We start from the raw sequence: 27674 nt of genomic DNA, 5'->3' as shown, positions 1-27674 counted from the left end.
TTATTTATACAGTTAAAAACACCAATACTACAAACTTACAAAGTAATCAAGTAATTATTATACAATTAATAAAAATGTTACCTAACATCAACGTGTCTGGCTTCATTTACTGAAGTCAAACAACGATATATGCAAAACAAAGACAATAATCATGCTTTGTCCCGTTTAATCTAATAAATTTTAACAAATTAGGAATACTTCATCTAAGATTGTTAATAACCAGATTTTTTGTACCAAATACTTTAAGTTATAGTTACAGAGTAAAACATTAAAAAAATGTCACATAAACCGAATAAAATTGTGGTAATTTCAAATGTGAAGTGTCAAAACTCGAATGTAATGTATGTTATCCCTTTGGATTATAATACAACGCAAAAGTGAATAGTTCATTAATCATTAATCTTAGTAACTATTGTCATCGCAATACAGCCCTTTTTATAGCTCCATACACACTAAATATAGGACCAGACAAAGTCGACATGGCGCAAACAAATCCAGTATCCCCAGATTAAAATTAATCTTACTGACACTTTTTCTCGTTTTCACTAAGAACTTCTTGAAATAGCCTAAGAGTTATATATAATTTATATATTGTATATTTATATCTTGATACCTTTTGTTCTCAAGACCAAATCCTTCTAAACCTATTAAACCTTGTCGTACTTTGTAATTTATAAAGTTATTCATAAAAGCTAAATCAGTCTGAGCCACAAAAAAATAAACAGAGGAAGACCACAAAAAGATGGGTAGTCGAGATAACAGTAGTGGTAGGTGAAACATAGACCAGGTCCTCTCCCTCTTAATAAAGGCTTATTAATTATTATTACTCGTCTTTATCAAATTATGTTTACGCTGAAAGATTATTTTAGGTGAACAGTGAATTAACTAATTTAGTTTTTATGAATAATCGTTATACTCATTTAATTATGTGATGAATCTAAAATACAAATCAAATCTACACGACAAAATATAATGTATATTTCAATCATGGTTTACTCCAAGAATTTTAGGCAAATCGTTAGAAATTAGTGAAAACAAGCATAACTCTTCCAGTTTCATAAAAACTATCCAAATTTAGTCTAAGATGTTTTCCAAACGTGCCATTGTCTGGTCCTTATCCAGCGCGTACAGCACAAACCTCAGAGAGAACTACTGGAGTCACCTGGAAAATGCATTAAATTATCGCCACTGCAGCTTGGCGTCGGAGAAGATGGCGGGTCAAGGGAGGCCCTGGAGGCTGAACTAAAGCTACTCGAGCTTAGCTCCTCTGGCTCTGCTTCGAAACGGCTTGTAACTGGAAGAAAAAATTATACGTAAACGTGTTTTGTATCGACTAAATTGGAACTATAAAATCGCGTTCACCACAAAGACCACATTCCGTAAGGAATTCGATTTGATCTAAATCCAATTTTAAATGTTAGCACTATAAAATTCAGATATAAGGAGGTAATATTTGTTTATCATCCATGTTTCTGTGACACTAGTTCTTGTCAAAGCTAGAAGATGAAAATAAATTTCCAGTGCGATTAATATTGCAGTGGTGTGGTCATGTCATTATAAATTACGTAGAGAGTTAAATATCAGAGAAAAATAAAAAAAATATACAGTTTTTGAATAGTCAATTTATTTTCGATTAATTTCAACACGTCTGCCAAATCACACAATATAGCCAAAACTTTTATAATTTATCAAACTTTAAAAATTATGTTAGGTCAAACATTTTATTACGCATCTAAAGCATTTGATCTTAGGATTAGTTTTATATTATTATTGGAAGCAAATTTATGCGTTTTATTAACGTTTAAATCAATAATGCAAAATATTTTTTAATTATTAAATAGCAGGATACACGCATGAGTTTAACATCAAGACTGCTTTAATTGTCTATATATAGAAATTGTCTTTTCTTTATGCACATTTTACGATACCAAGTTTCGATTTGTTGTATCCACGAATTAGATAAATAAGTATGAAACGGTACCTATCTAACTGTTAAGCTGCGACTGCGAGGTTCAAGCTGTTCTAGGACGAACTTCGAATAATGCCTCCAACCTTATTTATCTATTTTGTGGTTGTTGTCGTGGAGCTAGATTCTCTTATTTTAGCAGCGATAGGACTTCAACTCTTAAAGAATAGTATTAAATGTTCTGCCTTAAGTTGTTAGCGATCATGAACTTTATCTTGACACTTTAAAGTTCAATTTTCTTAGCGCCATTTTGAGAATTGGAATCCTATCGAAGTTAAACGGAGAATCGAAACGAATAGTGTTAAACAGGGTTTTGATAAGCATATACTCCTCGTATTATTCTGTACCCGGCACGTAAGTGGGCAATCGTCAGATTACAAATTCCTTTTTTCTAGCTAATATTACAGACTTATCCTCGTAATATACCAAGTTACGTGCCATACAAAGATTACTTACAGTGTATGTTGATAAAATCTCATTTAAATAAATACGTCACGGTATACGTAATACATACAGGTACTCATTAGGTGCTACTTAATAGCCTACAATATAGAATTATTTCATATGAGGTCTTTTAAACTTAACTTATATTAAGGTACTTGTCATGAATTAATGTCTAATTTTGATGTACACGAATTAGGTCAAAACTCTCTATTGGATATACATATGTTTTACCGCTAATAGTGTGTCGAGTATGGACAGTCACGTCTACAGTACCTACGATGGTTTTAGAATTTCTCGACACCTTGTATGTTACAATTTTTGACAGCAAGGTTGTTTGACGTAAATCAATAAATGAGCTGTCGAACAATGCATACGTATTACTAGTCTAACGAAACCTTGTCATTAATATAACTTTTTGTTTACCTGTGCATGCCCACACTAGTCACAAGAACGTTTAACTAAGAGAGTTGTTCATCAAAATTAATACATGAATGACTGTAGGTTATAATTAAAGTATTAGAAATTAAGATCAAGTAAATATAAAGAATATCTTGTTAGAACCCGTAAAAAGGATCTCAGGGTGTGTAATTCTGTACACAATGTTTTCAATTAAGCGATTTGCTTAATTTAATGCACCAACAAATTTTAAGCTATGCCGCCTCACGCATTTTACTATCATATCGGTATTTTCTTGTGTGTTTGTGCTATATCTAAGGTAAGTAGCGAGATTCAAGCGATTTAAGAACTATGAGGCGATACCAAATCTGAAGTTTAACACAATATTTCGCTGCTACTACGTACGTGAATCACCCTAAATGTTGAATTTTTATATCATTTATAGTCAAACAATATGTTTTCCTTGAAATAACAGAATTATGTTGCCTTAAGTAAATACGATTGGTATTCGATACCGTTAGTCGTATTTTAACATAATACTGACGCACTATAGCACATAATTTATTCAAATACAAAATAAATAACAAAATTTAGTAAACATTGTAAAAAATAACATTAAAATATATACAAAATAATTTAATTATTATGCACTAAAGGAGCACGTCACAAAATAACGATAAAGTATTAGTCAAAAATTCATTCTAAAAATATAAATACATAATTCATTTCGATAAAAAATATTTAAGTGCTTTTGGTTCTAACAGAATCCTCGTCAATTTAATAATATTATGGAAACATAAAAATTTGTTATAATCTAAAATAAACAAGATTCTAGGTCAATTTTTACGGAGATTTGATATTTTTTTTATTTTTCCTACTTTTTTTTTATTTTTATATAATTTTTAAATCGACATTATATCTTAAAACTAGTTGAAGTATATTTAGCTACTTATTGTGAACAGAGAATAGCAGAATTGATTGCTTTACGTAGATATTGAACGAATTTACTAACTACAAGCAACCTAAAACGGCAACTTCTATATGTTACTTCTTCTTTCTACGCGATTTTTTCGATTTTGTTTGCTTTGGAGATGGGAGGGTTACATTCGAAGCAACATTTTTCTCCTCTTTATCACTATCCGCTGACAGCATAGGAGAAGCTGCATCTTCATCTGACGATTTTTCTAAATCATTGTATTTCTCTTTGACTTCATCGTCAGCTTGCACCTCTTGGGAAGTTATTTTTTCAGTTTCAAGGACGCTGAAACCATTTTCCTTTCTCGCCGGGACCTTCTCGACATCGATCAAATTGAACGAAGTGGACTCTTCAGATTTCTTAGTATCTTTTATGGATGACAGGATATCGTCAATGTTAATTTTACAAATGGGACTCGTTATTTTATCCGTGACATCGAGAAGGCTATCCTTCATAACGTCTAATTTAAAGTCATCCAAACCGAAATCTAGAGACTCCAATGGTGGAAAATCCGGTAAAACCGCATGGTGTTCGTCTACAAAGTTAAGCACTGATGGCGCATCACATTCAGCAACCATAATATCTGTTCTTTTGCATAATTCGGCTAATTTTTGTTGCAAGGAAGTACTTGATTTGGTATTATCGTCATTTATATTTACATCTGGTTTATACGTCTTGTCAACTTTTTTAGCAGCTATCGAACTCCATGATTTACAGGGCTTTTCTACGTCTTCATTATTTTTATCAATCGGTTGTGGAGATTTTTTACGCATTTTATTTACTTGTGTTATTTGAATTTCTGGAAAATCGTCCGTGACAGTATCGATCACGTATACTTCCTTTTCAACTTCTTGTTTTTCAACGGATTTCCGTCTATCACGGTTAGGTGATGGCGATTTACTTTTGGGATATTTAGATATTTCTTTTACTGCCAGTGTTGTTGAATCGGGCTCGATGATAGAATTGAAGTATCCGGTGTCTTTAGAACTTTGTTTAACGAAATTGGGTGCCGTTTTAAAATGCGTTTCGAAATCTGAAAAGCTTTCGGTTTTGTCGCTTTTACACGGTTTTGCTTTGGATTTTACGGTAACATTATCAGAAAGTTTCATAACTTCGTCTGTGTTGGTTGATTTTCGTTCAGGCGTAAAACTTTTCGATGCTCGTTTTCTAGCTTTAGATAAATCAAAATCTTCGAATGTTGTTGATATTGATACCAGTTCACCACTTGATGGTTCTTGTTTGTCTTCAATGGCGTGTATTTCCACAAAACTGTCATCATCTTCTTTACTAGACTGTTGTTCTTCTGGCATCTTCTTTGGTCTCCGGCCCTTTTTATTTTTAACCTTAAAATCATCTAACTTTTCTACCGTAGTATCTGAAGACTCTAATTTTGTTTTATTTGATTCGTTCACTAGCATATCCCACGCTTGTTCTTCAGTTTTTATTTCAGTATCAACATCTTTAGATATTTTCATTTCTTTTTCTTTTACCGACGATTTCTTTTTAGTACTATTTTCTTTGTCAGGCATAGTTGCCGTAGAAGGTTTTAGTTCATCATACCTTTTTTCTGTAGTTCCTTTACTTTTGGTTTCCTTAACTTCAGATTTAGATTTACTATAACTACGTACTGCTTTCACAGGTTCTGGTGTTTTCTCTTTATTTGGGGACTTTTCCGTAGTAATATTAGTCTTAAAATTTAGTGCTTCCTGTGATAATTTCTCTTTATATGTAGGTTCTAAAGTTCCGCTTTCAACGCTAGGCAATAATTTACTATCAGGTAGTCGTTTATCTTTACCACTATCGCTAGTTACTCTATCACTAAATAACTTGGAGGTGGGAGATTTCTTAACTCTAGGTCGAGAAGTCGGCTGAATATCATCCGACAATCGATTTAATTTTGGCAGTGATGTGTTTACATCTTCACTTTCCAATTCGAGTCGAGTCGAATTCCTTTCACACATACTATCATCCTTTCTCACATTTACACTATCGAGATCTTTTTGAGTAGGATTATCATCCAACTTTATATCATGAAATTCATTATCTCTACGAGTGCTGGTATCACCGGTGGATTCTATAAGGACGCTGGATGAGCTGACTTCACGTTCTCGTGGTTGCCAAGGTGGCACGGAGGTGAGTTGGGCCGGAATGACCACGTCAGTTTTCAGCGGGATGGGTTCTTCGTTAGGAGAGTCGCCCTGAGGAGATACGGTCTCCACGGGAATCGTGGTGGTGATAGGCAGGGGCTTGACGAGCATGCTGGGCAGCGGAGCGGCCGGTGCCCGCACCACCGGGCGGAAGGTGGCCTCGTCGTCGTTGGCTCTCGTGTAGTCGTCGGGGTCGAGCGGCTCGGGCGTAGCGGCCGCGGGTGGCGCCACCACGGTCCCGAGCGGGTCCACTGCGCGCACGACTCCAGGGCTGCGCCTCACTTCCCGCTCCCGGCCGCTCTCCACGCGCGCCAGCCCTACACGAAACCGAAGGCAACCATTAAAAATCGTTAATTTGTGCTACGATTGAAGGATTTAGAGAAAGCATGTTAGAGCCAAGAGAGGGTGTTACGTTGCCTTTGGCTTCGGTATAGGGTGTCGAAACATGTGCATCGCAGTGTAGTGCGGTAACATGTTCCCGTAAATCCGTGTTATTCTTCGGTAACCCCTCCGCTTGAATCGCTTCACACTTGTGCACTTTACACCATTTAGTATTGAATGGTTCCGATTAAAGGTGATTTATGTTAAATAGGCGTGAAATAAATGGATTGATATGAGTGTTAAGGATTGGGGTAAAGTTAGGGATCTGGTTGAAATTCATTCACGCTTATGTGACGAATAACGTTCACCTTTTACAAATATGACGAAATATCGTAATTCAATGTTTTATACGTTTTAGTAAGCAAACACCACCATTCGTAGTATTTAACCAATAAAAGTTTGAATTAAATGTATTACATGCTATTTTTTGGTACCTAAATGTACCTAGTTCGTTAGAAACATGCACGTCTAGCTCTAAATGTGAAGTACACGATTTTCGAAAAAACCTGAGAACTACGTGTTACCCTTCAGAAAACAGATGGCCGGAAGACCAAATGACCAAAGGTTGATTTTATACTACAATCATCGGCGCTTTATCTTGCACAAATCCATTTCACTCCATACAATATAAATGAAGTATAATTGTCTAATCAAACAGCACGCTTGCCTTGCCTTCCATTCTTATTTCCATTCATAAATAAAAATAAATAAATACATTAAAGTTATATTAGAATTATATATTTTGTAATAATGATATGTCTTAATGAAGTACGTACCGTGGTCTTCCTTCATGGCCTCAGCGAGATCCTCTTTGAGCTGCACATCACATACAGCGGTCCTACCTCCGTCGGCTAACAGCGATTTGCGACGAAAACTGTCTGATGGTGAATGCTCTAACGAACCTGAAATATTTATATACATAATCCTACTAAAATAATACTAATAATAATAATAATAATAATATAGCCTTTAAATTCCGAAACTCTGTCGTTTTATATATCTGAACTTTAATATATTTTCACTCCAGTATATCTCAGAGTTTGGTGTGCCTCTTGGCAAAGGCCTCCTCTAACTTTTAAAGTCCTAGTATTGAGCGATGCTATCATTATATATTATGTTTTTTTGTTAGAGGGTGGTGGTCTGATCTTCCCGCGGCGACCAACCGTGGTGGGAAGGCTTCTTGATTAGGTTGTTTTAGAATGTGTTTCTTCCATATTTGTTTTGCTTTTCCGGTTTTAGTTGTTGTTGTTTTTGTTTTGATAGGTTGCTTGCGTGTGTTTGTTAGTTTTTGAAATGTCGGAGGTCGAAAACGATCTATCTCTTCCTATATATTGTAGTATGTTTGGTTGTAATATTTCTTTTTGTCCTACATTGTTAGTTTTAGTCGATGTGTTTTCAAACTTGTTAGATGTGTTCTGTTTTTTCTGTGTAGACAAGTTGGGAGATACAGTTTTATCTCTCTTCCTTTTTTCGCGCTGGTTATCCTGCAGTTTTTTAATCACCAATTGGTCTCCTCTCAAAAAAGATTTGTTTCCCTTTTTCCATTCTTCCTCTGCTTTTGGCTGTAGTTGTTTTCTAGTTTCTAGTACCTTCTTGGTGGGGTTCTCTTTTTCAAATGTGCCTTTTAATACTATAAGTTTGTCGTATCTTATGAAGGCAGTATAGCCTTTCTCTTTTTCTTTCTGTAACTGGACTTGGAGTTCCTTCCGCCTGTTAAGGACTTCAATGGGATAGTCCTCCTTAATGTAATACTGAGTATTTTCTAGACAGGATTTTTTTTTCAGAATATTTATCTTGTAACTCATGCTGTTAAACGTTATAACAACTGGTCTTATGTTATCACCTTTCTTTCCCAACCTTCTGACAAGTTCAATGTTATTTTTGTCACATTGAAATTCAAAGAAATTGTTTATTATATTTACTATAATATTCTCTAATTCAAAATAAGTATTCTCACTCTCTTCTACTCCGAACATGACAAGGTTCTTTCGTCGTGAATGCCTTTCTAAGTTATTTAATTTGACTTTTTGTTCTTCAATAGTTTTTTCTAATTGTTCGTTTTTCAATTCAAGGTTTGCAAATTTCTCGTGAATGTTGTTAATTATTATGTTTTTTAAATCCTCTTTCATGTCCAACATATCTAGTTACAATGTCACACAGATACCCAAATAGCACCGTAAGCGTTAATGCAATCAATGCTTAGTCTTATTATTCCATTGTGTACCACGAATCAAAGTTATCATGTAAGGGGTTTTAGCTGTAAGATTATAATTATATTAAAGGTAGTCTAATATCGACCACCATAGTGATAGGGTCTAACATCGACCAACTTAGAATAAGAGTCTCGTATCGACTATTAGTTAAGAATATTAAGTGTAATTTACTTAATAAAGTTTTCCTTTTTAAAAAAACCTTTGATAACCGTCGCGATTTGACTGGCGCAGCCGGTAGGATATCCGTCGTAATCCTGTGCCTGTGAAGACTTAAAATCAGTCTGAGTGTAGGGTTGCGCGTGTGTTTTTACGCATTTAACGGATATTTTACGACCAAACAAATAAGTCATTATTGATCGCGTAATTCGACGGTAAAAGGTAAAAAGTGAAAGAAGCAGAAGCAGTTATAAATAGAAGAAATGGGTTGCAGACTTATGTGAGTAAACCTCTTCGCATTCCAACCTGTCCCATTTTATTTCCGTTTGACTGTGTATTGTGTAAAATAGATTTAAGTTATTTTAAGTTGATAAAGATTTTAATTGAAATAAAAAGAAAATTATATTGAATTATTAAGTTTAATTGTAAGTAAAGAATATAAATTTAAATTTTTTTTAATTAATTGTAATAGATATTTTTCTTAAAAATGCAAGAAATACGCACAATTCCAACTGATATTCTAAATATTATACCTAAGTTCGATGGGGAACAAAAACTATTAAATTTATTTTTAAATAAAAGTGAGTATGTCATTAGAGCCTTTAGGCCAGAACGTCCGAATATAGCACAAGATATATACATATTTCATGTTATAACAAGCCGCCTTAGAGGTAAGGCAAGTCACTTGATTAGCGAGAGACAAGACATCAATAATTGGGAGGAGCTAAGAACAACTCTTATCCAACATTTCGGAGATCCTAGAACTGAAGAATGTATTTCGATTGAATTAGAAAATATTAAAATTAATCAAGGCGAGTCATATTTAAGCTTTTGTAATCGAATCCAAAGCGTCCGTAGCACATTATTTTCAAAAATTAATTTAATAGAGGACGAGAATATTAAGAACGCGAAGATGAATATATATAACCATACATGTTTAAATGTTTTCCTTTTCAATTTGCCCGAAGATATGATACGCGTTGTCCGATTACATAGATGTACAACTCTAGAAGACGCGCTCAGTGTAGTAATGGAAGAAGTAAATTTCCTTAACCAATATAAATCACGGAGTGTTAATAGACAAAAATATACTCAAAATATTAATGAAAAAAATAATTTTCCACAAAATAATTTACCACAAAATAATTTATCACGAAATAATTTTTCACAAAATAATTTTAATAAGTTTAATCAATTACCCCAATACCAAAATAAGCCTCCAATGAATTTCAAATTCGGAATACAATCACAACAACAACCTCAAGGATTTAAACCTAATTTCTCTAATTTTAAATTCGGTACCAACCAAAAGCAAGGGTTATATAATCCTAATAATCCTAATAATCCTAATAATCCTAATAATCCTAATAATTCACAATTTAAGTTTGGTGGTGGACCACCTCAATTTGGATACAGGCAATTCCCCCAAACAACGAATCAACAACAATTTAAATTTGGTATTCCACAAAATCATCAACCAAAACCGGTACATAGATATGAAAACGATGTATCGATGCGAACGGCGCCTCAAGCTAAGCCAAATTTTATGACACCAAGAACATCAAATTATTTATTTTATACAAATTACATGAACGACGATATGAATAACTACACAGATTACGATCATGAAACATTTTATACACACGAAGATAATTATCCCTATGAATATTATAATATAGATCCGAATGATTTTACACCAGATAATTATTGCGAATTAGAACAAAATTCAGAAGAAGCGGTTGACACCTCAGAACCTGAAAATTTTCATACACAAGCCTCAATAACCGACAAACCGAAGTAATACAATTAAATCATCACGGTGCTTTAAAGTTGCCACATATTGAAATTCCCGAAATAAATAGTAAGTTTATGATAGACACAGGTAGTTCACGATCCTTTATAAGTCCTAAAATAGTAAATAAGTATTTGTCAGAATTTAAATATTATGAGCCATTCGAAGTCGTGAGTACACACGCACAGAGTCACCATAACGAAGTAATTTATATACCTCTCTTTAAAACTTTTTGTAGTACAGATTATCATAAATTTTATATCTATAATGTGGATAGCGACTATGGCGGTTTAATAGGATCAGACTTATTAAAACAACTTGACGCTAATATAGACATGAAAAATCAAATTTTAAGAACTCGTGACACAGAAATACCAATTATTTATAGTCCACCATTTGCAATTCATGTTGATGCACGATCTGAAACTCGTGTTAAGGTTCCTGTTAATCTTCCTAATGGACAAGCAATATTACATTCAATTAATTTTGGTAAAGGTATAAGAACACCATCTGCTCTTGTAAAATGCGAAAACGGTTATGCTACCACTATAATACAGAATGCAACTGATAAAAACTATAAAATTAAATTCACTAAACCTCTAATGGTTACAAGTTACAATAATTTGTGTTTTGAATATAGAGATATTTTTTACAGCGAGCATATACCATTAAGTTTTTCTAATCAAGTTAAGCATAAAGCTCGTATTAAATTAAATGCTTTAGGTAAAAACGATAAAGATAATCAATCAATGGTAGTTAATGTAGATAACTCTGATAGAAATCTTGAAGACTATATTCAAGAATTAACCGATTCAATAACACGATTAGGACAAAACAACCAAAGTAAAGAACCTGAAAATGATAATAGTAACTCTATGTCTTTTTCTGAAGCATCTAGGACTATTCCATCTCGAGTTAATTCCAGGTCATCATCACGTACATTAACAATAAACTCTAGTACAGATACAGCACATTCTGCTGAAGATATGGACACAGATGGCATTCCCATACTTTACGAAGCTATAGATACAAAACCAAACCAAATATTAATATACCCATGGTTTAAAAATGAACTTTCAGTTAAAATTCGCTCACATCCCAAGCAAAAGATTTTAGAGGTTCACTTACCCCTAGATAATTCCGAGTTAATAAAAAAATTTCTTAAAGAATATATTAGACCCAAAATTAAATACTTTATCTATTACGAAAATAAAACACACCGACAATTATTCACACAAGTATTAATTTCATTATTTAGAAAAGAAACCGTAAAGCTTTATGAATGCACTGAAAGAGTAATTAATGTCACTGACGAAAAAGAACAAGAGGAAATAGTAATGAAGTATCACGTAGGCAAAACCTGTCACCGAGGTATTAAAGAAACAATTTCTCATTTAAAACGAGTTTATTTTTGGACAAATTTAGAGGAAACCGTAACCAGTTTAATAAATTCATGCGACACTTGTAAACGTATGAAATACGATCGTAGACCATTTAAACCTCAATTACAACTTACACAAACTCAATCAAGACCTTTTCAAGAATTATTTATAGATTTATTCTCCATAGAAGGAAAATATTACTTAACCATATTAGACGCATTTAGTAAGTTAGCACAAGCTTTTGAAATTCCAGATAGATCAACACCTGAAGTAGTCAGGGCACTTATAAAGTATTTTTCATTCTACGGTGTACCAACTAAAATTAGTTCAGACCCTGGTTCTGAATTCAATAATAAACTCATGAAAGACTTAATGACATTGTATAAAATAGACATTCACATAGGCACCCCTAACAATCCAAACTCAATGGGATTAATAGAACGATTCCATTCCACAATTTTAGAAATATATAGACTTGCGAAATATGAACATAAATTCACAGATGCTACATCAGTGATGACTTATGCTATAATGGCTTACAATCAAACAATCCATTCAGTAACAGGTCTCACTCCGTTTGAAGTAGTATTTGGTCACACGGAAAATAACAATCAATTTAATTTAAATTTTGATAAAGAATATACTCAACAACTAGTTAGGGATCATGCAAAAAGAACTCACTACTTATACAAATACTTAACCGATAAAATAGGAACTAGGAAAGAAAAAGTTCAACAAAGTAGAGTAGGAGAAACTAATTTTGATTTAAATGAAGGTGATAATGTTTTTATTAAAGGCATAAATCGACGTAGAAGCAAGGATAAGCCCAGGTATGAAAAAGCAAAAGTTAAGGGTAAAATAAAAAGAAATGTAGTATTGGTAGAAACTAGCACAAAAGATAAAAATGTTCCAATAAAAGACATAAAACGTCCCCCACAGGTTCGTCCTGCTAGTGACCCAAGCAGTAACGATCCGGGCCCTTCAACTTCAAAAGGTTGAGAAGAATCCAGGCGTTCTCCCTCTTAGAGAAGGAACCGCTATGATTACGTATGATAAGTGGATAGTAATTAAGACATTAGATATTAAACTTATTAAGGAAGAATTAGAATTTAATATGCATAGGTATATAGAACTAAATAGAATAGTAGAATTACAGTTAAATACCAGTAGCTCTTCGTTAATATACTTCAATGATATTAAGCTTCAAGTTAATTATATGTTAAATATCACATTGAACAAATATTCAGAAATTGTACCAATTAATAGACAGAAAAGAGGACTCATTAATCCTTTGGGATCTCTAGTTAAAATGATAACAGGAAATTTGGATTACGATGATGCTATTAAATATGACAACTTAATAAAAAATGTAAAATCTCGTGAACATTCTCTGGAAAAGAAAACTACTGTTATATCCGAAATGATAAGACTTGTTGCAAACTCTACTATAAATATTACAAACAATCTCGAACAATTAAGTGATGCAATTAATAAAATTAATAAAAATATTAAAGACATTTCAATTATTTCACATGTTAATCAAATAACACATATCTATAATTCCTTCTTACATAATTTTCAAATAATTTACACAAAATTGACCGAGATTGAAAACATTTTAGCATTCAGTAGAATGGGCGTATTACATCAATCTATAATTAATACTAATGAACTCATTAATGTACTTAGAATCATAGAGAAAACAGATAAGCTGATATTTAAAGTAATTCCTGAAAATATTGTAAGAATTGAACAGTCCATGACATTGAAATCGTATTTTAAGAACAATGTTATTACTTTAGTATTAGAAATACCCTTAGTTAAGAAAGAAACTTATTTTTATTATAAAATTGTACCCTTACCTATCACCCAACCTGAAACAAACCTTACCTTAATAATATTACCCAAGTATCCTTACCTTATTGCGAAGGGGTTGAAAGCGAAATCGCTGTCGACACCATGTAAGAATATAGAAGAAGAAATATACCTCTGTGATGAGCTGCAGACCATGGTACCTGTTGAAGACACTTGTATCCTGGACCTGATGAAATATTCTCACAACGTCTCTTGCAAACAAATTCCAATAGAATTCGAAGAAATTAAAGTAGAACTTTTACAGATTAACCGATGGATAATCTACTCTAAATCACCTGTTGATCTGGTTAGAACCTGTGATAATGAAATTTTACATTACACTCTCATAAATACTTACTTATTAACCATAGAAGATAAATGCCAATATAACATTGCAAATCACAATTTAAGAATACATAGCAGTAACGGTGAGAAGCTTATATCTCAAAAGCTGCCGCTAGTAAATTTACCTGAAAATTTGAAGATCAGTATCCAGAGCAACATTAATCCTGTTAAGCTGAATGGGGTTGATTTAACCAATTTAAAAGTATTATCATACGCCCTACAAAACAGTGAAAATCAAAGTGATAGTGTAGTGAAAACCAATAGTGTCAGTTTAGGGACAATAATTCTATATGTAATTTTAATTTTAAGTCTTATATCCTTTCTGGCATACAAAAAGATAAAAACATGTATAATATTTCAAGGCCGAAACCATCCTCCGAAAAATTGTTCTTCAGATGATTTCGAGCTTAAGGAGGGAAAAGTTACAATGTCACACAGATACCCAAATAGCACCGTAAGCGTTAATGCAATCAATGCTTAGTCTTATTATTCCATTGTGTACCACGAATCAAAGTTATCATGTAAGGGGTTTTAGCTGTAAGATTATAATTATATTAAAGGTAGTCTAATATCGACCACCATAGTGATAGGGTCTAACATCGACCAACTTAGAATAAGAGTCTCGTATCGACTATTAGTTAAGAATATTAAGTGTAATTTACTTAATAAAGTTTTCCTTTTTAAAAAAACCTTTGATAACCGTCGCGATTTGACTATCTTGTTTTTGTTGTTTGATGTCTTGCTGTAAGTTCAGTAACATTTGATGAATTTCTTCCATAGTGTATCAGTGCCCTCTATCCGAAGAAATATGAATTTTTCAACGAAGTTAAAATTATTATCGATAAATTTATATTTTCCTAATTCTAGAAATTTTGCTAGATGGCGGTGTTTTGACGTATTTATCCTACAATATTTGTTTTGCATGAGCAAATAAAATCAATAAATAGTGTAAGTCAGATTATTCGAACTTGGACCGCTTGTCACGTAGTCGATACCCATATATAAGTGGCTATCTGAGATTATGATGAAATGAACCAATGTTTGGTATAGTAGATAATTTTGTAACCAGTTCATATGGATGACTAATGTCTGTTTAATATTTGTATTTCGTTTTGCACTAAGATTTTTCAGAAGACACTTTAGTCACTTTTAGCACTAGACGTCACAACCTCACAAAAATGCAACAGTGTCATGAATCCGTTTGATTGTTGAAAGCGTGGCACGTCAGTTGAAGCCTCGTTAAAACACTTTAAAATCCTGATGTGTTTCGTTCTCTTGAGCACTGACTATACATTTATCTATTACTTTGTAGTATTATTAGACGTTTTAACACTTATTAAAGTCGCATTGATCACAAGTAGTATTTTTTAAAAGAAAGACAGCACGGAGCCTATGTAGGTAGTTGCGCCGCGAGCAACCGTCACGCGAGTACTGAAAATACTTACTATAAAAATAATACTAACGGTAGAATAAATAATAATAATAATAAATTTTATATTTTTTTTTTTAATAAAATGTGGTAGATATCCTATTCCTATTTATTTTCATATGATCATTTACGCACGACATGCATGCACAGTCAACACGCTCGCTCTCTATCTAAATTATTGATTCAATGTTTATTTAAATCTAGTACAAGTATTAAGTTTTTTAAGTATCTCCTGATATACTTACTGGCTGAACCGGATTCGATGAGTACCGGTACAATGGGTCTCACGCCGGGCATGTTTACGGGATTCGATCGAGCAGCCCCTACGCAAGCACTGGTGTCCACTTCAACTGCTTCAGCTTCCGATAGGGATGAGTTTGATCTGAAATAGAAAATTAATAAAATGAATTAAAAATACCCCCAAGCTGATTGGGGCACTTTTAATTCAAAACATTTAATTTTGAAATAGAAATATATTACCACAAATTTCAACGTCCAAAATTAGTACGATCGTGCGCGTATTCGCTTCAAGCAAACATTTTTTAAATAATTATTTCTTGTTGAACAAGAATCCCATGTCCGGCCAACATCTTCAGGTATTCTCTCAAAACAGAACTAAATTTTACATTTCTCTCTGTAAAAACTATAACAAAACTCACCCATCATCATACTCGCTACATCTCTCTCTAATACAGATGACATTGTCAAGCGTGTAACAGAGACGAAGCAATAAGAATAACGGATGGAAACTCGTAATAATATGAGTGGTATATTAACTGTTTACTATTTAATTATTTAAATGTATTTATTTCTCATAACTGAAACGTATCTATATGAAAAGCTTAAAACGGTTCTAACATAACTAAGTTGACGCGATAATAATAATAACGGAACGCCGTTGACTTTTGTAATTGAGTTCAATACTGCACTAGTAATTGTATAAGTCGAATGTAATATTATAAAAATCAGTGGCGCTACAACCTTTTAGGTCTGGGCCTCAGATTTCTGTATCTGTTTCCTGATCATTGTTTAATAGGCAAGTAGGTGATCAGCCTTCTGTGCCTGAGACACGCAGTCTAATTGGATCTAAGGCATGGTTTCCTCACAATGTTTTACTTCACCGTACATGCGAGTGTTTTCATACATAGGAACGTCTATTGGTGCTAAACCGATCTATGATGTAGCCACTAGGCTGCTCTTAAAATAATTGAATTCCCATATAATAGACTTAACAACCTGCATACAGCAATTGATAGTCTAATACGAATTATTACAATATATTTGTATACTTGATTCATTTCATAGTGATTCTACGCTACCGAAAATGTTACGCTAGCCCAATCACTTCTGAAAGGTTGTGATAATTAAAAGACAAAGCAGTATATCTATACTAATATTGTAAAGAGGAAAGATTTGTATGAAAGTATGTTTGTAACGAATTGGCTCAAAAAGTACTGGACCGATTTTAAAAATTCTTTCACCATTTGAATGCTACATTATCACTGATTAATATATTTTTTGCAAGAAAAAATAAGGATCCCTACTAAAACTACAATAATGTTACCCAAGGTGTAATTTTTTTTACATAATATTAAAGAACATATTAATATCTTCAAAAAATGTTTGAAAAATAAGTGTCAACCCGTGCGAAGCCGGGACAGGCCGCTATTAATTTATAAATAAATAAAGAATATCAAATTATAATTTTATATAATTTATTTGAAGTATCGTTTTTAGGATTTAGAATAAAATGTAAGATTTTATATGAAGACAAAATAACAAATGATTCGTCCATCACATGCCCTTTAGTTCCAAAATGGAGCAAGAGATGGCGTGGGTTACATACCCGCAATTGTAGGTCTTGAATACAAACTGCGGTCCCATCCAGAGCCTCCGATGGGGTCCAGCGTGAGTCACGATTTCCACTTGGGACAGCCAACGCTCCTCTTCACTCATACACATATCCGCACATCGCTGTAAAAAAAAGATTACTTGAATTACAGTCAATGTCCCTTTAAAACTTGTCGAGTTTAGGGGGTCAACCTTGTTAGCCGTATAATGTAACATGAGAAAGATATAGTTGAATTCGACTAGATTTTCTCTTTTGCACACATTGTAGCCGACAGAGAAAGATATATGTAGTTGAATTCGACTAGATTTTCTCTTTTGCACACATTGTAGCCGACAGAGAAAGATATATGTAGTTGAATTCGACTAGATTTTCTCTTTTGCACACATTGTAGCCGACAGAGAAAGATATATGTAGTTGAATTCGACTAGATTTTCTCTTTTGCACACATTGTAGCCGACAGAGAAAGATATAGTTGAATTCGACTAGATTTTCTTTTTTGCACACATTGTAATTTTTCTCTTTTACAGATAATGTCGATGGAGTAAGATATAGTTCTGGACGCAAAATGTAGTTTAAGAATAAATGAGTTTATCCGTTTACGTCAAAAAACAGTATAAAAACTGTTCGTTCATTGAACGACCACCACGAACGAGTTCACGCTAACCTTTCGAACGCAGAAGTTGTGTTTTCGCTCAAATTCCCATACATTTAATTACTTTAATTGTATTCATTAACTTTTCGTTGCATTAACATAATTAAAATTTAACATAATTAAATTAAAAGGAGGGCAACTGGCGGCCTTACCGCTGTCGAGCGATTTCTTCCAAAAAAATTGTATTAAATACATATAGTTATTAAGACAATACTAAAAAGATACATGAAAAATAAAAAATAAAATTTTCTTCTTTTTCACTAAATGTATTTGTTTATATTCACTTTCAAACTTTGCTCAATAGCAATTATAGCTTTAATAGCCAATGCTATTGAAGCTTCTTTTGAAAATATAAATATTTCCTATTCCTTTCCTTACTAGCCGTTACAATTTTAAAATAATTATTAAATGGTGCTCGCCTCTCGCGCACCTTAATAGAAAAGAAGATGTCAAAAAATTATATCGACGTGAAGCGAGTTCCAAGATCAGCCTGGGTCTCTTTTCTTTTAGTTTTATTGTTTCGGAGGTGAAGTTTGCGTCAATTTAACTCAGAAGCTCAGTACAAAAAAAGAAAATGTGTGCGTGTACTAGGTGTACACACGTAAGAAGTGTGTACTGTATGCAACTTAATTATCATAGACATGAATACAAATACAATTATATATTTTTGTTATTAATGGCTTCGAATCTCTTCGGATCAACCGTGGTAGGGACAAGAAAAAGATGGCGCGTAACCGAAAAACGTGACGATTTGCTACAAAATTTCTCCCATACGTCGATAAAAAATTCATTCTAACGCCCATAAAGAAGTTTGACTTCAAAAAGCAACATGGCGCGTAACCGAAAAACGTGACGATTTGCTACAAAATTTCTCCCACACGTCGATAAAGAACTTTCATTCCAACGCCGATAAAGAAGTTTGACTTCAAAAAGCAACATGGCGCGTAACGGAAAAATGTGACGCGTAACGAAAAAATGTTACACTAAATTTTTTCCAACCCCGATAAACCAGTTTCACTTCAAAAAATTATAAAACAGACGCAAAATGTGTCTGCCCCATTCGAATGTCTCAAACTTTAAACAATATACGCGTTTAAGTATTTAGATGGGGCAATTAAATTTACTCACCCGGCAACTGAGAGGTTGTAGAAGTGGGTTGGAAGGAGGGAGAGGTGCCAAAAGATCAGCAGCAGCCGCGGGACGCTGCAGCATCCATTGAGCCACCGGTTCTACCTCTAGCTCTATTGGTGACTCGTCACAGATCTTCTCTTTCGGAACAGCTGATAATGACATTAGTTTTTATTAACAGACACAGCTTTTTAGTGGTTAATTAATAAGAATATACTCGTAGTAGAGATATACATATAATATTCTACTAGATTTTCCTATGTAGAATATATATTTTTTTTTATGAGAAAGATTTACAGCTTATTACTAACTTACTAACGAAATACAATGTTCTTTTACGACATTAAATAAATCTTTACAAAATAATAATATGTACATAATTTTAAGTTTTTTATGGAGTATGTATATTTCGATAAAACATATATACGTATATATATACATACTCGATATTATAAATAAAAATTAATTGTTTATTAATAATTTAACACTTTTAATAGTCTAATTATGTTCAACAAACATCTTTTTCAAAATATATTATTGAATTCTTTAAAAGGACTCACATCTAGCTGGCCTTGGATGCAGTAAGAGATGCAACAGCGACCCATTGGCAGCCATCAGGTAAAGAGGCACTGCACATCCGCGACCGCTAGCGGACGGTACTGTTGTACCGAACCAGGCACGGCCGAGAAGGGGTGGAGCGCCGCTCTCTTCGGAAAGCGATGATAGACGCTGGCGGCCTATATATAGAGATTATTATTATTTTTTCATAGCTTTTTGAGGCTTTGATTATGTTTATGGGATAAGAATACATAGGCTGTATTAAAACGTCTTTTTTTAGCCTCTGACAAATCTAAAGGCTGGCTGGAAAAATTGATTTCTTCCAATATTTGAGAAGTACAAAAAAATCTTTATATATACATTTTCTGTGTTTAAACTTCTCCTAAAAGGCTGGACTGATATTGATTAATTTTTAAGTGCGTTCGAGTGGATTCCAGCATGGTTTAAATTGAAATTAATTAGACGTGTTTTTCTTTCTTTAGGTTTGAAATTATGGTTTTTAAGACGCTATGATTTTTTTAACACAAATTTGCAACGATTCCTGTCACGTACGTAATAACTACATACTAACCAGAGCTGTTCCGTGTGATGGTATGTGTGGGTAGATTGTGAGTGGGTCTCAACTGGGCCAGTGGTGGTGACGTTGTAGGATGAGGGTATGGCGGCAGTCGCGGGTTGGGATACCACGAACCCAGTGCTGAACCCTCCATCACCTATATTAATTGAATATACTTTCATGGAGAAAATACACTTTATTTCTAAGCCAAAGGTGACTAAAAAGATAAATATAAAAAAAAATTACAATATGAAGAATTTATCTTCGAAAAGAGCATATTTAAGAACATGTCTATCAAGTAAAATGTAAGTTACTTTAAACAATTTAACAGACAAAATACTTGTTTTTATTTAATTTATTTACTACATTATATTATAATCTAAATTAAAGATGATTTACTCACAGCATGTGACGCGTGTATAGGCAGACCAGCAGATCGATGGAATCGAGACAATCTATTGACGACCCTCGGCTGCGAATGTGTACGTACTGCGCACGCACCGCCGTACGGACTCAGTGCGAACACGTGAGTTGTACCGCGGAGGGTTGAGATCGCCGTCCAACGGGAATCACCCGAAATTGCTATATCCTGTGAGTGTTTAAAACTAGATAGATCCACTGTTAATTTTATAATATACAGTTTTGAAATACAAATTAGTCGAAATTACATTTAAATAGTACGAGAGTGCACGATTTGAAATTACGACTCTTTTTGAAGTTATACTTCTTTAGGCGCGTTATGAAAAATTGATGAGAGTGAAATTTTACGATGCGCGCGCACCGTGACACAAAATTAACAGAATGAAGTTAGTGGCGCAAGTTGGCACGCACGCCGCCTCTGTTCACTGTGTATTTATATTAATAATATTTATCCACGTGCTTTGAGTTTCTACATTTAAAACACCTGTTATCATTTTGTTTTCATTATACAAGTGCGAATTTTATATGTGCGTCTGAATGATAATCAGAAGTGATTTAAATTGAATATTTAAATCAATAGGTACTAATTAATATTAGAAAATGATAATAAATATAAATATAATATTAATAAATATTTATTTATTTAATTTTTCAAATGTAAACTGAACTTTATTGACTATAATGACTCCTTTTCGAGTCTTTGATTGTAATAAATTATTTGCTTGCAATCAAAAACTTTTTTTAATAATGCCAAAGAAGTATAACTTCTTACGCGCGTACCTAAGTACACGCACCCTTTTTTTTATTAGTCTGGGTTATGTAAACAATAAAAACCTTGGGGTCCTAAGCCCACAACACCTAAGATCAAGCAAATAAAGTCCCATTTTAGGAAAGGCGAGATTTAAAACTACCTTGCTGTCTAGCTTCTCGGCCATAGATTTGCCCGATAGGCTACTATGTCCCTTGTTGAATGGAGAATAATAAAATAATTAAATTCCATTTGCATCGAAATAATGACCAACTCTTAATGTTTTAGTTCCCTCCCTAGATTCGTTATCAAGACTGGAAATATTAATAAGCAAATAAAACAAGGATATTTCGTACCAATAATCAGATTGTGACGTTTTAGGTAACGGAAGAACTAAATACTCATTGGGTTTCGTCCTTCGATGACGTCATTATGGTTTTTGGTAGCCAGTGCCAGACCACACAGTTAAACTACTGGTCAGTGGTCAGTACTTTTTCTAAGTTTCTGTGAAGAATACATTTTATATACACATATACGGCCTAGTATTGTTACCTGAACTTTTGCCGTAGTATCACCTCTATGCAATACATAGAGATGGTGTACAGAAGCCAACGTAGGTCCACACGGATGGGGGTTGATTCTGAAGACGTGAAAATCGTGTCCTCGCTTATCAGCAGTCACCAATAACATGCCACTTGGATCAAACTTCAGGGCTATTATTGCTTCTGAGTGTGCTATGAAGTGAGCTACGATTGGGTCGCATGGGTCTTCGCAATCTTGGCTATCTTCATCCTCGTTACCCTGTAACATAAGTAAACTTTGATATGAAGGTTTTTTTTTATTTTACGCCGATAAATGGATTTCAAACCAGTTTAGCATCGAAAAAAAAACATTATTCAGTCAAATATACGTAACATGTTTTAAAAATAAAATATTGCATATTATATAAGTATAGATTAAGTTTGTTTAGTTATTTGTTTTTTTTTTTAATTTAGATTATTATAATAAATTCTCTATATTGCTCATTTTTACATATTATCAATTAGATGTATAATTGATGAGTGATTGCTTTTGGTGCTTTAAGAGTTACGCACAAATAACTCTTTTAGAAAAGTCCAAAATGAATAGATAAAACACACCTCAATATCCAGTATAGTGATAATTCCTGGCTGCTGAAGATCTGTATGAGGTGGTGATGGGGATTGCGAAGTACTGCGACCGCCAGCGAGGCTGTGAGCCACACTTTCGCCCAAACCACGCAGACCCTTGCTAAGAGATTTGGCAGCGTGGAGTACCGTCGCTGTGTAGCTTGTTACACCTTCGCCTTAAAACGTATTTAGATAATTAAAATATACTCCATATTACGTATCACACTTTACTTTAATAATAAAGTGTAGCTCAGTACTACGCGCAATGTTGGCAATTTTTTTAAATTCTGTTACGACTTCAGAATACATGGATACTAAAGTGACAGACTTAAAAAGAGCCCAAGAGGGATTCTACGTGTACTTTTTTTGTGTTATGTTCAAGCATTAGGAGCAAGCAGTGTTGAGCTAAACTGAGCCTTTCAGAGTACGACTCTCATCCCTGAGAAGCTGATCTCCAGCTGCACCAAAGGACTTTCTATGTGCGCATTTAACGCTTCAACGATTAGCTTATTAGGAAAAAAAAGATCACGAAACAGATACAGAAATCAGAGGCCCTAAAAGGTTATAGCGCATCTACATAGACCATTCTAGATGTTCAGGGTGTCAAATGATATGGATTTGCAGCGAATAAGTCCCATAAAAGGGTTTTGTATTCAGATTGATGATAAACTAATACCCTAAATTGATCTTCATACCCCGTTTATATAATATATACTCGTATATATGTCACCGTAAAATTGTAAAAACCGTTAGATTGTAATCTATCTCGCGAGATTGTAAACTGTCGAAAGATTGTCAACTCAACATACTGCTTGCAATTTAACGTATTATTATTCGGTAGTTATATGAAATTGTTGGGAAGTAAAATTAATCTGTAATTGACCAAAGAAGTTTGAATGATAACTAAGTTAGTGTAGTACAATCTACCGAATACCGATAACCGATAACCGATAGATTACAATCTAACGGTTTTTACAATTTTACGTTAACATATATATAAATTAATTATGGTTCAATACAATTAATTGTCTATGCATCTTGGTTTTGCATTTTGGTCCAGTGGCTGTCTCACTCTTACAACTTTATTACTAACATCGATGAAAATATTGATGTGTTTTACAAGTCTGCCAAGTTACCGTAACCTTCTTTATCACGCTCTTAATGAGGTTTAAATTTTCATTTGGTTTAGGTTATTGTTATTTTATTTTCTATCTTTTTAGTTTTAGTTATTATTAATTTTCAATTTTGAGTTTTAATATTATTTTGGTATGTGTGTTAAATTTGTGATGACATATTTTCTTGTATTTTTTAAGGCATACACATTGTTTTAGGATTTAAATACATAAATAAATATTGTTAATTAATACTATTTAGTGTCAGAGTCGGTTCTGTTTTTTAAAGGAATTAGTCTACTAAAAAAAATAAGAGATCATAAATTGGTAAAAGTCTTTGCATAATAACCAAATGTTAAGTAGAACAAATACCAAGTGAAGGGTATAAATGCTATGTTGTATGAAAAATTTAAAAGTATCAAACTTGAAAATAAATTCGACTACTATAAATAAACATAGTTAAAGGCTTTACCCAGATAAAATATTTAAGGAAATCCTTAAATATTTGGTTTCAATAATTGCGAATGAATTGTCTAAGTATAATGCATAAAACTTTTAGCAAGAATATATCTCCGTTTATTATACCAGTTACCGCCAAGGTTAACATAAACAAGTATTTTTTGTTCGTAGAGTTTCCAAATTCTTCTTTTTAACATGTTTTTCAATTTTATTTCTCAAATAATTCACACAAGTTTAATATACGACAATACATACTTTCACAGCCTCCACTGCTGCGTTTTGACGGGTTCAGTTTCTTATCCGCGAAAGCAAGCCAGCGATCTCCAAGTGCTAGTGGGTTGATTGGTGAACTACCACCCAGTGGACAAGGGCTGGGATAGCAAGTTGTAATGGCAAGTCTATCTTCCAATGTTGCAGCATCAAATACGGCAAATCGCTCAGAAAACGAGACTACTACTGATCTCTTATTCGCCAACACATCCAGTATGGGGTTCTTGAATTTTATGCTTTTCACCTGCATTTTTAATAGTATAGATAATTATTAATTTCAAAAGACTTTAGGTGTTTTGTTTAGAAAATATATGTAGCCTATTAAAGAATGACCTGATGTTGATTTATTTTATTAAATTGCTTAGCCATGATTGTAATCAGTATTCCGAGCTGTTTAGTTCACTTAAGAGGTTTATTTAATGTGTATATTTTTTAAAACCTAATTATTTTTTCTATGTAATTACATATAACAAATGGTCATAGTAAATTATAATTCTTTATTGGTTACACAAGTGAACAATACACAAAAGATCCTTGTAACTTAAAAACACAGAAAATCTTACCTGTTCACCACCCCTTATAGAAATGAAGCTCAGTGAGCAAAATATTGGTCCAGGGCTGGCCGAGTCGCACAAAGCAATCAGAGGACGCTTTGATGAAAAACAGTCACCATTCTGCGGCGTTGGCAAAATACGAAGAACCCTAACTGTGCCCTGTCGCCATGACAGAACTTCCTGTGCTTCTCCGTTAGGTGGTATCAGCCATACTTGAACCCCCGAACCATACCCAAGGATTAACAGCAATGGTGGTACATCATTATCGCCCTCCCCTTCAGGTGTTGGTTCATTGATATCAGCTGTTTCAAACCTAGAAAGTAAAAACTAAGTTATCCTATTTTACAATGATAATAAGGCAATGTTCTAAAGTAATAACATGAAGTAAAAATAAAAGACTAACAACTTATTTAAGCAAAATGATGTACAATGTCCTTATCTTTAAGACATGAACTGCGAAATATAAATATTAAATATGGTACAGACTCTTTTATAATTGTTTTGCCAACTAAAAATGGTACATTCATTTGAATTTGGGTAAAATTGTCTGTAACCATGCTTTTCTATAACTACATTAATATGAATTTTAAACATTTTAACCAACCATTGTTCACACATTTCAGGTAGGGAGCAATAAATATGCTTGTACATAATGAAAGACAGCAGAATAATTTAAATTTCAAAGAACTTACCTAGCCCATTGAATAACATCCTTGGGATCTACTGCAGATGATGAAGATAATGTTACATCATTGATGAACCCAGAGACAGCATCAATAATGCTTCTGTCACTAGGGGGTTGAGAGGGAACTATAAGTGGACCCCCAGAGCGAGCATGCCGCGGTGACTCCGCTGACATGATGAAATAATGGTTCCTAATAACAATTTATTTTTTTATTATTTACAACCCACAACATATTATTTTATTATTTAATAGTGAATAAAGTCAAATATTAGTTTGTTAGACATTTTAAAAATTAATTTTGCTTTCCAACATAGCCGGTGCTTATATTACAAATGCACTTATTGTAGGTAGTTGTAAAACTTCATTTCTCAATCTGATACTTTTTTTTACCACAATTTACGAAAGTAATACATTTTTAATCCTTTGTTACAAATAATACAAAATCAAAATTATTGATTTGCAAAACAACATTAGTAACGACATAGGGCATTCGATAATGAACTCTGTTACCACTGTGTTAAGGACTATTTATAAACAAATATAAATTCTATCTTTAAAATAACATCAGCTGTTTTTTATCACTAGAGAATCTATAATTATGATCTGTTTACGTTCTGTTTTCAAAAGACGTAAAATTTGGAAGACAAAAATTTTAAAGCTCAGAAATGCTTTATTATATAATAATTATTTTGTTTATTTGTTTTTGTCACAATAAATAAAGGAACTCATAAACACTTGCTAAAGACAATGCTTGTTTTTACTAAAATAACCAATATTAGAAAATCCTAATATAATTTTTACACAATAGACGACAAAGCTTCAGAGTCCGCAAGGACAAAGAAATCGATGCAACTTAGATGTTTCGTCAGGATCTATCATTTATATCTCCGTTTTTCTGTATGGTATCAATTACATAATATAATTTTATAAATATTATGAAATTGTTGTATACGTACCGTGATTATAAGTTTAAGATTTACTTTAGAGCATTTTCAAAAATGTAATTGCGTCGTTCCACTTGCAGTCAATAACTGTGACGTCACACAACAAAATAAAAATCACAAACTACACTTTCACGACCATTCGACAACCACCACAACGTAAGTTTAAAATTTAAACGACCATATTTACATATAAAATAAGTTACTTAATTTATTATTAAAACAGATAAAATTTTTAAAAAATAACAATGGATTAACAGATGTTTTGTGTTTTGAAGAGTTGAAATGTCAGTCTACAATTTAATATTTACAAAAACACAAGTTGTCACTTCTATCGGTAGTGATGTGGTCGACCGTCGAGTTAATATTTAACCCGATAAAGCACAGTATAATCGATTTTATTTAAATGGTAATTATGTTATGAATCATTTATTAATTTAATTATCAAGATATATATTTATTTTGTTTACAAAGCATTAATACTAGCATGACTATTCGAAATATAACCTATACGTAATAAAAGAGAAGGATACAGAGAGACGTTTCTCACAGCGAGAGGAATACGACAAGACGATTCGTTATATATAAAAGTAGTCTTTACTGTAATTAAAAACATGTTTACAACCTTAAGATGGGAACAATTAGTAATTGTAATCAAAAAAATTTCTTTCTTATACAATAGATGGCTAAGGGCTATTTGACAAGATTTTAAAAATTGAAGAGAAATACTAATAAACTAGGAACTATAGAACCTTCAACCTATAGTCTTCTGTTAAGACTTTAAAACTTCAAATTAAACATTCCCAATTTCAATCTTCCGCCAAAAGGCTTCTCTAGGCAAGATGGCTTCGCACCAGTCCCTTCGAGGTACCATACTTCTTAACACGCAAACAAACGTCAAGATATAATATTAAAAAAAATAACTCTTAAATATCTAAAATTAAGATTGATAATTCGATCAAAAACAGTCTCTTATGAAGTTAAACTACAAGATAGTATTAGAATAAGACAGGCGAAGACTTATTGTTTACAGGCATACTACATCATCGTCGATCTCTTTTGAACTCAACTTGACAGTTGACGTCGCCATTTTTTGTGACCGTTTTGTAT

At 33.1% G+C, this 27674-nt stretch overlaps 2 protein-coding genes across 4 annotated transcripts; both read right to left on the bottom strand.

Moving 5' to 3' along the window:
* Positions 1-799: 799 nt before the first annotated feature.
* On the bottom strand, positions 800-26878 carry LOC125059426 (breast carcinoma-amplified sequence 3 homolog). Of its 3 annotated transcripts, none has more exons than XM_047663847.1 (15): positions 26580-26873; positions 25631-25813; positions 24948-25251; positions 24370-24628; positions 22535-22719; positions 21948-22196; positions 20631-20816; positions 20243-20384; positions 19674-19850; positions 19114-19265; positions 17328-17455; positions 16141-16167; positions 15727-15863; positions 7087-7212; positions 800-1294 (listed from the first exon to the last, which is right to left on the bottom strand). In XM_047663847.1, the coding sequence occupies exons 2-15, from the start codon at positions 25795-25797 to the stop codon at positions 1140-1142; spliced, it is 2394 nt and encodes a 797-aa protein (XP_047519803.1). In that variant the 5' UTR covers positions 25798-25813; positions 26580-26873; the 3' UTR covers positions 800-1139. The 3 variants fall into 3 exon arrangements, with proteins under 3 accessions (XP_047519803.1, XP_047519801.1, XP_047519802.1); XM_047663845.1 differs by lacking the exon at positions 800-1294 and adding an exon at positions 2699-6246 and having other exon boundaries at positions 26580-26878; XM_047663846.1 differs by lacking the exons at positions 800-1294; positions 16141-16167 and adding an exon at positions 2699-6246 and having other exon boundaries at positions 26580-26878.
* On the bottom strand, positions 7244-14924 carry LOC125059427 (SUN domain-containing protein 2-like). Its single transcript, XM_047663848.1, has 2 exons — positions 14770-14924; positions 7244-8450 (listed from the first exon to the last, which is right to left on the bottom strand). The coding sequence occupies exons 1-2, from the start codon at positions 14828-14830 to the stop codon at positions 7546-7548; spliced, it is 966 nt and encodes a 321-aa protein (XP_047519804.1). The 5' UTR covers positions 14831-14924; the 3' UTR covers positions 7244-7545.
* Positions 26879-27674: the final 796 nt, after the last annotated feature.

Source organism: Pieris napi, chromosome 19 (assembly GCF_905475465.1).
Source record: "Pieris napi chromosome 19, ilPieNapi1.2, whole genome shotgun sequence".
NCBI classification, from domain to species: Eukaryota; Metazoa; Arthropoda; class Insecta; order Lepidoptera; family Pieridae; genus Pieris; species Pieris napi.
Note: the sequence above shows the minus strand (reverse complement) of the source record. Positions and strands in the feature narration are given on the sequence as shown.